Source organism: Eriocheir sinensis, chromosome 37 (genome assembly GCF_024679095.1).
Source record: "Eriocheir sinensis breed Jianghai 21 chromosome 37, ASM2467909v1, whole genome shotgun sequence".
Lineage (NCBI taxonomy): Eukaryota > Metazoa > Arthropoda > Malacostraca > Decapoda > Varunidae > Eriocheir > Eriocheir sinensis.
Genome location: NC_066545.1, coordinates 7,552,399 through 7,564,725, shown reverse-complemented (window position 1 = coordinate 7,564,725; position 12,327 = coordinate 7,552,399). Strand labels below are relative to the sequence as shown.

Below are 12,327 nucleotides of genomic sequence, written 5' to 3'. Positions count from 1 at the left end.
AATTGGATTCTTTCTCCTTTCTGGAAGTCACTTGTCACTGCACTGCATTCAGGGACCAAAAAGAAAGCCATGATGTAAGTATTAACTTTGCCAGAGGTGGCTAAGGTTTCATAAATATTATCCCAGACTTCATTTCTGTGTGAAACATGATGATTTTTCATGTGAAGGTTGTGTAACATTGGCAAACAGATATGAAAGTGGTACAGCTAATTTGGCGATAGCTTTCTTCTTTGGGCAGCAATAGGTTACTAGGTTACAGCAGTAGGGTACTTTGGTCAGAGCGGAGAGCCTCAGTGAAACAGTAGTTTGTCATTTCACTGGCCTATTTCATAGGTGTAAAAGTTTTAATTAATTTTGAAGAGGTTTGTTTTGGGAGTGTTCCCAGTTGTTCTTTGTAACATGTACAGGGACAGCAACATACTTGGAAATAGTTATAAAGATGTATTGTACGACAAGATCTATCGGAGAAAAAATAGTTTCAAACGCTGGAGTGCAACAGGTGCTAAATGAGGTAAATATCACAATAACTTCACATCTAGGGTTTGAATCATACAGATGCATGTTATTTCTCAGCCCTATTACCATTGACAGTATAACAGCAGAAATTCTGAAATATAGGAGAGATAAAACTGTGGAGTGGAGGCTGTGGATATGTAATCTATCTTGAAAACAGGGTGAGATGCTCCCCTCAGCTTTTGGAATTCATATATGGTAGCACTTATTAAAAAAATATCACCCAGTTAAATGGGATGGTTGTGATTCTTTTTAACAATAGTTCTAGGAAAGATGAAATCTACATATTTGCATCATCTAGGGGCTCAATACCAAGGAATGACTTCAGACACATGACTGTCTTTCCTCTGGCCTCAGGATGGGGAGCTATGGGCAGATGGAGCACACACGAGTGGAGGACATTGGGTTCAGGATCTACACTGCTGAGGAAATTCGCCGCATTTCCATGGTGGAGATAACCAACGATGCGTCCCTCAATGAGCTGGGCCACATCATACCCAATGGCCTCTATGACCTTCGGATGGGTAAGTCTTGCATCCTGCCAGCTACTTTTATGTCTTTAGAACAGTCATTGATATCAAGAATACATATCACTTTGTACTCCAATGTGTTATTTGTCAGGTTAGGTATATGGTGGGTTTGGGTTACTATATTTGATGGGGTTAGGTTGTTTTATTTGGGGAATAGAGTTGCTTTATCTAGTGGGGGTTAGAATATTGTGAAAAATTAACGACAAATCTTATCAGAATTATTACATCCCTGCCAGCCTCTCGGGATACCATTCTATATTTATAATGGCAGTGCTGTCACACGTTATTTGGGCCCTCTATCAAAGTGGAAGATATCTCATTTATAGATACTACATGTTCCTTTCTTTAATATGTAATGACCATATCAACTTAGTGAATGTCAGAATCAGCAGAGTACAGTTTTGTAGCTTATGGTGCCAATAGTACAATATTTTAGGGCTTCATATGCACACTGTATAAGCAGCTTTTCAAGTAATATTCCATGAATGTCATTATTTTATATGTCTTTTCTCTCCCTGTACAGTGTACACATAACACTCCTTCACTCTCCTCTCTCCCTTCCTTGCCAGGCCCCCTCCCAGGCAAGTCAAGGGACGGGTGTGAGACATGTGGGAAACTGTGCGCCCGCTGCCAAGGTCACTGCGGACACATTGAGCTGCCACTGCCTGTGTACAATCCCTTCTTCTATGATGTGCTCCAGAGGCTTTTGCGGGGAATGTGCTATGCCTGTTTCAGGTTTCAGAGTCGGAGTGAGTAACAGCTTACACTGAAGAGTGTGGAGTGGGGAAATATTTTAGGTGTAATTTTATTGAGGTGGTTTGGGCATAATATGTAAATGTAGATAAAGTTTTCATGAAGACTAGGTGAGGTGAATGGTTATATTTATATGTTAGTGCATCACCTGCCTTTTATCCTGCATAATCAGAACATTCATGTCAGAAGAACTACAATTTTGTGCATTCTTTATTAGTAAGCGTAAGGCGTTCTGTATCGTCTCCGCCAGTTCTTCTCCCCCGCGCAGTTGCTATCCATATACAGGGGCCTTGTCCGCCCTTGTATGGAGTATGCATCTCACGTGTGGGGAGGCTCCACTCACACAGCTCTTCTGGACAGAGTGGAGTCTAAGGCTCTTCGTCTCATTAGCTCGCCTCCTCCTACTGATAGTCTTCTACCTCTTAAATTCCGCCGCGATGTTGCCTCTCTTTCTATCTTCTTTCGATATTTCCATGCTGACTGCTCTTCTGAACTTGCTAACTGCATGCCTCCCCCCCTCCCGCGGCCCCGCTGCACACGACTTTCTACTCATGCTCATCCCTTTACTGTCCAAACCCCTTATGCAAGAGTTAACCAGCATCTTCACTCTTTCATCCCTCACGCTGGTAAACTCTGGAACAATCTTCCTTCATCTGTATTTCCTCCTGCCTACGACTTGAACTCTTTCAAAAGGAGGGTATCAGGACACCTCTCCTCCTGAAATTGACCTTTCTTTCGGCCACCTCTTTTGATTCTTTTTTGGGAGCAGTGAGTAGTGGGCTTTTTTTATTATTATTATTTTTTTTTTGTGCCCTTGAGCTGTCTCCTTTGTTGTAAAAAAAAAAAAAAAAAAAAAAATGCAAATCATGAATACATGTACATGTACTCTTCTCATTTACTTATCCTGCCCCCCTGTCTTTGCCAGGCCATCACGTGGTGCTCCTCAAGTACCAGCTCAAGCTCCTGGATGCTGGCTATGGGCACGAGGCTCTTGAGGTTGAGAACATTGTGTCACGCAGCATATCGGACCCCAAGGAGGCCTCAGAGGTGGGTGGGACTCTGGGCAACAATACATATTGATGGGATATTTGTCTTTTATGCCTGAATTGTAAATATATTTTTCTATCATCCAGTATTTATTTATCTTTGTCACAATGTACTGTCCTTGTCTCAGATGCTGGGACAAAATGAGAGACCAAATCAAAATGACAAAGACCGAGTGGTGAGAATGTTAACTCTGGAGAAGACCCTCTCCTCGTACTGTGACAAGGTGATCAACGGTGAGTAAAACAGGCCAGTAATATTTTATAGATCAAATATTGTTGGAAAAAATAGAATTATTCATTCCATAACAAGAAGATAATGCATGTAAACCACTTGCATTTGTACACTCAGCAGTTTTATGTTGGAAAGTTGCTGGATTTAGTTGTGTAGTACTGAAAGCCTTGATTACATATTTGTTTGTGTGGTCATGCATTTATCTTATTTTACTCCGACCTCATGTGCTTCCTTATGATGTTTTTGGGTAGATGGAGCTCACTTGTGTTGCTCATCTCATCTCTCTTACCAGCTCAGACATTCAGATACCCAGTGTGCTAAATCCTGTCTCATTCCTGTTCCTTTATTTCTTCCTTCAATCTCTTCCCAGGAGGTACATGCAGCCCCGAGTCCTCCACCTGCATTATCAAAGGTCTGGAGGTTCAGGTGGTCAAGTCGTTCCTCAAGAAGTGTTCCATGTCTGCAAAACTTTGCCTCTTCTGCCACCACCCTCGCACCAAGCTTGTCCTCCAGAATTCACGCTTCATCAGGGCAGGCGTGGCGGCAAAGCTGGAAAAGGAAGCTGCTGAGGACAAGCACAGGGGGCCACAGGAGGACATACAGATACGGGAGGATCAGCCTAAGGAAGGGGAGACTTTGGAGGAGATGGTGGATGCTCAGTCGTACATCACTTCTGAGCAGGTGAGTTATTAGGTCTAGACATGCTTTTTATTGGCGACATTATACACATTTGACTTTTAACTAAATTCAAGTGTACATCTGATGGTTATTGGCTGTGGAAATGGTTACAAAATGGATGATAGCAAGAGATAAATTCCAGATGCCACATATTTCTTGCACAGGTACTCTCTTATCCATTTATTGTGCACTTTTTCTGAACTGAAGTGTATATCAGATGGTCATTAATTACACAAACTCTAACAAAAATGGATCACTGCAAGGGAAGAGTTTCAGATGTCACTCACCTTGCCTACTTCACCATCCATTTATTTATACTCACCTTTTTTTATTATTTACCAGATTTTGTTACTGATTTTTGCTCCTTTTACACTCTCAGGAACCTCTCTCTCCCACACCTAACCCACTCCACACTCTAGAAAGCCTAAAATATACCCTGCTCCCAAAATTCACTCCTCACCTTCCACACACAGGCCAGAGACATGTTAAGGAAGTGTTGGGAGAAGAACCAGGACCTACTGAGCGCCCTGTACCCGATCCTGAGCACCAGCACCCTGCCTCACCCCACCGACGTCTTCTTCCTCACCACCCTCCTTGTCGTGCCTCCAAAGTTCCGTCCCTGCAACTACCGTGATGGCGTGGTTATAGAGCACCAGCACACTGTCATCTTCAAGGTCTGCGTGTGTGTGTGTGTGTGTGTGTAGGTGTGCATGTGTGTGTAAAGGAGAGGGAAAAGCAAAAACACCTCTTAGATTACTTATGACAGATTACAGAGATGAGATAATACCCTTTTCTACATTCTTCTCCTTACCTTACCGTCACTATCTCCTTCATTTTTCACATCCTTGTCTGCTCATTGCATATACTGCTTGGGTCTATTAATTTCTTTATACTCATTTGCTGCTCTTTCATGGATCTCATTAATAATAGAAATAAGAATAAGAATACAATATAAACATCCATCACTACTAAGAGTTATTATGTGTGTGTATGTATGTGTGTGTTTTACTTTTATGGCAAAGGAAACAACTCACGGGCAACAAACAAAGAGGAAACAAAAATGGCCGCTAATCGCTGCTCCTGCAAATGCAAACTGAAGGAGTGGCCAGAAGAGAGGTCAGTTTCAGATTGAGAGTGTGTATTGACTTGTGTATTTTGGCGCAGAGCATAGTGCGTCTCAGCAAGGTCCTGCGCTTCCTGCTGTCCCTGGTGAGCGGCGCCGTGACTGAACTGCCGGAGATGTTGGAGTACATGGTGGCGGAGGTGGCGGGCAACACACACGTGGAGAAGATCCAGAACGTGTGGCACCAACTCCAGAGCTACGTGGACGCCCTCTATGACACGGAGCTCAGTCGGCTCGTCAAAACCTCCAACAAGGGCATGAGACAGGTCGGTGTTTGGGGGATTGGTTTTGTGTGATTCAGTTCATTTGTTTTTTATTTTTCTGGTGTTTTTTTTTCCCTGTGTCATGTGTAATTTTTCTCTATGCTTTTTCCTTTTCCTGTTTTTTTTTCTTGTGTTATTTTATTCGTTTTCTGTTTTTTCTTTTTTTGTTTCCTGTGTAATTTTTTTCTGTTTTCCTTTTCCTGTTTTTTGTTTTTCCTGTACTGTCTTATTTTGCTTTATTTGTTTCAATCTATTTTACTTATCTTTTTTTACCATGGTGTTTGAATATTTACAAGGTGCAAGTGTGTGTTTCGAGGGGCCAGGGAGATGTGTGGATTTTTCTTACCAAGGATTCTTTCTGATACCATTTGTTATTTTTTTACAAGTATTTGTGGATTGACACGCTTTTTATCCTGTCCCATTTGTTATTTTAAAAGTGGATGTGGGACTGCCTATTCCTATTTTTTTTGTTATTGTTTTTTCCACTTAATATCATGTTATTTTTAAGGGTACATGCTAAGTGTTAATAATCAAGTGTATCCTTTTCATTCTATACAATTATTTTCATAAAATTATATGGGTTTGTCTATTTTTTTTATGGTCCTATTTTTCTTATTATTTGTGATTTTTTGAAGGGAGGGAGAAATTTGTTTTAATGGCCATTAACAAAGTTCTTTTATAAACCTCCTCCTCCCATCAGATCATAGAGAAGAAGGAGGGACTCTTCCGCCACAACCTCATGGGCAAGCGCGTCAACTTCTCAGCACGCTCCGTCGCTGCACCAGACCCCATGCTGGCTGTGGACGAGGTGGGGGTACCGAGGGACTTTGCAGTGCAGTTGTACTATCCAGTCCCTGTGACACAGTGGAACGTGGAGCAGCTCAGACGCCTGGTGAGTGTGTGTGTGTGTGTGTGTGTGTGTGTTGGGGGGGGGTTACATGCATACCTAATTCACCAATCATAATTAATATAAAGTTTTGCAGATGTTTAGTTTATAATGGCCAGATGTTTCTTTAGGACACAAGACTTTGACAATATATTCCTAAACAGTTCTATAAAGAAGACCACATGATTTTTATGGACTGATATTAGTTGCTGAATGGCCCAGTGAACAGTTGAGATGATTAACAAACATTCATGGTGGCACAGGTGAGGAATGGGCCAAATGTGTACCCTGGAGCGATAATGGTTGAGGATGAGGAGGGCCACCGCAAACATCTCAGCCCCACTGATGAGGCGCAGCGCGAGGCGGTGGCCAAGAAGCTGCTGACACCCCCGGAGTCCCACGTGCGCTGCGTCAATGCCCACAAGATAGTGTTTCGGCATCTCCAGAGCGGCGACTTTGTGCTCATGAACCGGCAGCCGACCCTCCACAGACCCAGCATCCAGGCCCATCGTGCGCGGGTGATGCCCAACGACAGGGTGTTCCGCATGCCCTACGCCAACTGCAAGGCCTACAATGCTGACTTTGATGGGGACGAACTCAACATGCACTTCCCGCAGAACGAGTTAGCGCGCAGTGAGGCCCAGCACCTGGTAACCACTCATGCCCAGTACCTCACCCCCAAGGACGGCTCCCCCCTTGCCGGTCTTATCCAGGTGTGTGTTGCAGGTGTTGTGTGTTGTGTCTTTGTTTTGGGTAGTTACCTTTTTATCTTTTTTTTTTTTTTTTTTACATGTTTTAGTTGTATTTGTCATAGTTTCTTTATTCCACAGTTTTTTGTTCTTATCTTCCTTTTTTTCAGGACTGTGTGGTTAATTCTATGTCTTTGTTAGTAGTTTGTTGCTGACCTGTTTACTGTAGACTGTGATTGATGGTAGTGGTATTGAATTGCCATGAATTTAAGTTTAGGGAATTGTGATTGGTTGCTTTGTGTCACACTGCTGATGACACTGTTACACTTTCAAGACTATGTGGCTAATGGTGATTATGCTGGGGGTGTTATAATGAGAATAGTTTGCTGCCAGTAATATGCTTCAACAATGGTCAGTTATTGTTACAGTAGATAGCCGTTGTGTTATGGTGATGATATTTTGCTGCCACTCATGTGCTGTTGGTGATGACATTGCTTGACTGGTAAAGCTATTTTTTATGGTAATCATGGTGGATAGTATTAGTATTATTCTGGTTGTGAAGATAATGATCTCTTAATGATGACACAGCTTCATTGTCAAGGCTGTGTAGCAAATTGTAGTTGTGCTTGTTATGTTATAGTGACCCAAAGTGAGTGAGTTCGAACCTTAGTGCTGCCACCTTATGTCAAGAAGGGCATATGGTCTTAAACTCCAAGTCGCAGCCCAAACAGCAACCCTATATATAAACATGCGTAAAAGCTGGGAAGAGAAAGAAAGTGTTGTGGTGAGAATATTTAAATGATAGAACTTCTTTCCCAGGACTGTGTGGTGGCCAGTGTGATGCTTACCATGAGGGGGAAGTTCTTCAACCGCCAAGACTACCAGCAGCTCGTCTACACGGGGCTGTCCGACCACATTGCCAAAATCCGGGTGCTGCCGCCAGCCATCCTCAAGCCCCAGCAGCTGTGGTCCGGGAAGCAGGTCATCTCAACGCTCCTCCTCAACATCATCCCGCAGCACAAGGCCCGGCCCTCCTTCTCCTTCAAGACCTCGGTGAAAGTGGATGTGAGTGTGTTTGCTTGCGTGCACTTTAAATTTTAGAGGAACAGTGTTTTGTTTTGCTCATATTTGTTTTCTGTCTTTTTTTTTTTTTTCTTTGAGTAACCAGTAATCTCTGTATGCATGTATTTTAATGTCACACTAATATGCTTTCATAAATAATGGGACTTTTGCTGCACCAAATCAAATTTTATTGGTGAGATCCTACTGTATAAAAACTTCAGCCACAGAGGACTGCATTCATTGATACAATTTCCCTTGCTCCAGCCTGTCTCACTGCCTTCCTAACTCTCAATACTCCAGATGTGGCAGACGGAGGCGCCGCGGACCTGGCAGGCTGGAGGCACGCCGGAGAGAAAGAGAGAGGCCATGACAGACTCGGACTTTGTGATGCGCGATGGAGAGCTGCTTTCAGGGGTTATTGACAAGAGTGCCATAGGTTCAACTAGTCATGGCCTGGTACACGTATGCTATGAGGTGAGTGAGGTGCTGCCAAGCATTAGTACCACTGTTGTTGTCATTGTTGTGATGTGGTGGTGTTAAACATAGCTCTGTGTTGAAATAAGTGTGTTATTATTGTATTTAAATGAAGGATCGGCTCTGTTATCCATTACCATTTTCATTATTATTGTTTCTGTAAAACATAAAAAGAGTTCATTCCACCATTGCTGCATGCATGCATAGGGTTGTAAAATTCCCTGGAATTTTGAACTAGGAAACTTTCTATGGGAATTTTTGGAAATTTTCAGGAACTTTGAGAATTGAGAAAAATTTACATGTCTGCCTATGGTGCCATTAGGCTTTTTTATTATTATTATTATATATTTATTTATTTGTTTTCTATTATTTTTTTTTTTTGAGGCTGAGGTTATTGTTGCCTCTTTAGACTTCAGTTAGTGAATGTTCCTTAACCCGGTGGTGGCGCAGGCAGGATTTTTTAAGTGACGCCCATTGAGGCTCATGTCGCCCTCTGGTGCTCTGATGCACTTACTATCAGAGACAGAATTTATATCAACATGTGGGTATTCCGCCGTGTGTATGCCTATTCTGTGAATAATCTGGTGAATACTTCAAAATTTATTATCAGAAATAACAGCCGTTGTTTCTTACAACTCCAGCCTCCTGAGCGGACGTGTAATGGTCGTGTATAGTACAGGTTCATGAGCTCATTTTACTGTTGCATACCTTTAGAACAGTGCTATACCCAGTTACAACAAGAAGGTATTTTTCAATGAAAAGTATTCATGAATACGTTCAAGAAGTACTCATATTTGTATTCCCATTAAAACCATTTCAGTGTATTCAAATTTGTATTCATATTCATTGGAATTTGAAGTATTTGTATTCGTATTCGAATACAAAACTCTTGTATTCACTCCATCCCTAAACCTAACCTAACTAAACCCGGAACAGTTACCATACGTATTGACTCAGAAAAATCATCTATGCTTCCTTACTCATGAGACTTTCAATATAACAAAGTGAGGTCTTTCTTTCTTGATTTATGCTACAAGTTGTTGGCTGTCATGTGTTTGAAGATGCCCTAAACTTAACCTAACCTCACAAAATCACAAAAAGTTACCATACGTGGATATCATGTGTTTGAAAATTTTCTAAGCTTAACCTAACAAAACTCTAAACAATTACTACACGTCTTGACTCAGAAAATTCATATGTGCTTCCTTACTAATGAGACTTTTTATACAACAAAGTTAGGTCATTCTTTGTTGATTTATACCATAAGGTGTGGGCTATCATCTGTTTGAAGATACTTAACCTAACATAACCCAAAACAATTACCGTAGGTCTTGACTCAGAAAATTCATATATGCTTCCTTACCTGTGAGACTTTCTATACAACAAAGTGAGGTCATTCTTTGTTGATTTATACCATAAGGTGCTGGCTATCATGTGATTAAAGATACCCTAAACTTAATCTAACCTAACAAAACCCCAAACTGTTACTATAGGCCTTGACTCATGAAATTCATATATGATTCCTTATTAATGAGACTTTCTATACAACAAAGTGAGGTCACTCTTTGTTGATTTATACCATAAGGTGCTGATTATCATGTGTTTGAAGATACCCTAAACTTAACCTAACCTATCTAAACCCCAAACTGTTACTATAGGTCTTTACTCATAAAATTCATATTTGCTTCCTTATTAATGAGACTTTCTATACAACAAAGTGAGGTCACTCTTTGTTGATTTATGCCATAAGGTGCTGATTATCATGTGTTTGAAGATACCTTAAACTTAACCTAACCTATCAAAACCCCAAACAGTTACTAAAGGTCTTGACTCAGAAATATCATATATGCTTCCTTGCTCATGAGATTTTCTATACAACGAAGTGAGGTCATTCTTTGTTGATTTATACCATAAGGTGCTGGCTATCATGTGTTTGAAGATACCCTAAACCTAACCTAACAAAACCCCAAACAGTTACTAAAGGTCTTGACTCAGAAATATCATATATGCTTCCTTGCTCATAAGATTTTCTATACAATAAAGTGAGGTCATTCTTTGTTGATTTATACCATAGGTGCTGGCTATCATGTGTTTGAAGATACCCCAAACTTAACCCAACAAAACCCCAGACATTTACTATAGGTTACTATACTCAGAAAATTCATATATGCTGCCTTACTCATGAGATTTTCCATACAACAAAGTGAAATCATTCTTTGTTGATTTATGCTACAAGTTGTTGGCTGTCATGTGTTTGAAGATGCCCTAAACCTAACCTAACCTAACAAAACCTCAAAAAGGTACTACCATATGTCTTCACTTAGAAAAAACTCATCTATGTTTCCTTATTGATGAAACTTTCTATATAACACAGTGAAGGCTGTCTTTGTTAATTTATGCTATAGGTTTCTGGATATCATGTGTTTGAAAATTCCCTAAACTTAACCTAACCTAAGAGTACCCCAAACAGTTACCATACATCTTGCCTCAGAAAAATCATCTATTCTTCCTTACTAAATAAGACCTTCTATATAACACAGTGAAGGCTCTCTTTGTTAATTTATGCTATAGGTGTCTGGATATCATGTGTTTGACAGTTTTCTAAACTTAACCTAACCTATTGAAAATACAATTTTTGTTGCTTAGATTTTTTTTATTAATAATTATATTAACGAAAATTGGTTTATTTATTGATGCAAATACACGAGTGAAATATTTGAAAATTACCCAAAATTCCCAGAAACTTTCCCTGGAACGTTTCTATATTGCCAGAAACTTGCCCACTTTTTGCAACACTTTGCACACACACTTCACTCCTCTCTCTGCCATCCCTCAGTTATATGGTGGAGTCATTGCCTCTCGCTTGCTGACTGCAATCAACCGGCTGTGTGTGTACTACCTCAAGTGGTGCGGCCACACCATCAGTGTCAAAGAGTTCGTCACCCCAAAGAGTGTGAGCAAGTGGCGCCGGGATGCTCTAGGCAACCTTATCGAGGTATGTCATCAATGCTTCACTTAATTATCTTTTATGCTGTCCTATCTTGAGAAAAGCCATCATTGTGCTGCCTTGCAAAGGTACGAAGGAGATATAGGTAGATAGACAGACACGCTTATCATTACTTACCATAAACTTCATTCCCCTCCCAACCAGAGGACACCCTTTGGGGTGAGCCTGAAGCTGGATGTGACGGAGCAGGATTTGAGGGATCATTTTGAGCGCTGCCACATGTCCGGCAACGACAAGGACATGGCGGCCATTGATGCCGCCTACACCGCCGCCCTCGGCCCCACCACCTCCAATGTCACCGGGTAAGGCCAGCCTCCTGCCCAGGCTTGGTTAGGGATCACCATCAACTAGTCTAGTATTGCAAAATGCATTAGTATCAGTCAAGACTTAGGTATCATTTGGCTTAGCGCCATAAATAAATAATGTACTGTATGCATTCTGAGAGACCAAATAAAAATGAGTTAATTAGAATAGAATCTTAAGATGGCTGAAATCTGGTAAGTTTTTGGGTGGCAATTTAGTGATAACATTTTAGATTTAAAGTTTGGTTAATGGAGTTTTGCCTATATGCAGCTATATGGTACTGTCTACTTGGTTTTGAGAATCCAGCCCTGAGTGTGCCAGGACTTCATTACCTTTCCCCCGCAGGAAAAACGAGAAGCAGCTGCTGAGGCGGGGTCTGGACAACCACATGAGGATGATGGTGGACACGGGGGCCAAGGGGTCCAAGGTACGCTTCATCTGCTCTTACCCTTCCTCATATCCACATTTCCTTAATGATGTTTTTTTCTTTTTTGTATGAAAAGGATGTAATTGTAGATGAACCTTTTTGGCAACAATAAAGACAATACTTATTCAAATACTAGCACAACTACTGTTATTACTATTACCACTACCTTTTGTTTTCTTTTAATGTGACCACAATTTGTTAGGTATGTTAGGGATTTGTGGTGTGTTGTCTGAAACAGTTCTTTGGCCTCAACCATGCTAATGACGGTCAAACCGCTTTATTAACCTTACTACTTTTACTACTGCTACAACACAACAACAGCAACAAAAACAACCTTTCTA

The 12,327-nt window shown here is 41.1% G+C and overlaps 1 protein-coding gene across 1 annotated transcript in view; it reads left to right on the top strand.

Moving 5' to 3' along the window:
• LOC127008151 (DNA-directed RNA polymerase I subunit RPA1-like) overlaps positions 1 to 12,327 on the top strand; it is a 28,457-nt gene that overhangs the window by 2,041 nt on the left and 14,089 nt on the right. Inside the window, exons 2-15 of the mRNA XM_050879806.1 lie at positions 871 to 1,037; positions 1,613 to 1,792; positions 2,722 to 2,843; positions 2,971 to 3,076; positions 3,445 to 3,755; positions 4,226 to 4,426; positions 4,917 to 5,141; positions 5,839 to 6,030; positions 6,288 to 6,737; positions 7,533 to 7,778; positions 8,076 to 8,249; positions 11,086 to 11,244; positions 11,401 to 11,558; positions 11,905 to 11,986. Of these exons, the coding sequence (XP_050735763.1) occupies positions 872 to 1,037; positions 1,613 to 1,792; positions 2,722 to 2,843; positions 2,971 to 3,076; positions 3,445 to 3,755; positions 4,226 to 4,426; positions 4,917 to 5,141; positions 5,839 to 6,030; positions 6,288 to 6,737; positions 7,533 to 7,778; positions 8,076 to 8,249; positions 11,086 to 11,244; positions 11,401 to 11,558; positions 11,905 to 11,986 (2,772 nt within the window). The 5' untranslated portion in view covers position 871. The remainder of the gene's footprint in view (positions 1 to 870; positions 1,038 to 1,612; positions 1,793 to 2,721; positions 2,844 to 2,970; positions 3,077 to 3,444; positions 3,756 to 4,225; positions 4,427 to 4,916; positions 5,142 to 5,838; positions 6,031 to 6,287; positions 6,738 to 7,532; positions 7,779 to 8,075; positions 8,250 to 11,085; positions 11,245 to 11,400; positions 11,559 to 11,904; positions 11,987 to 12,327) is intronic.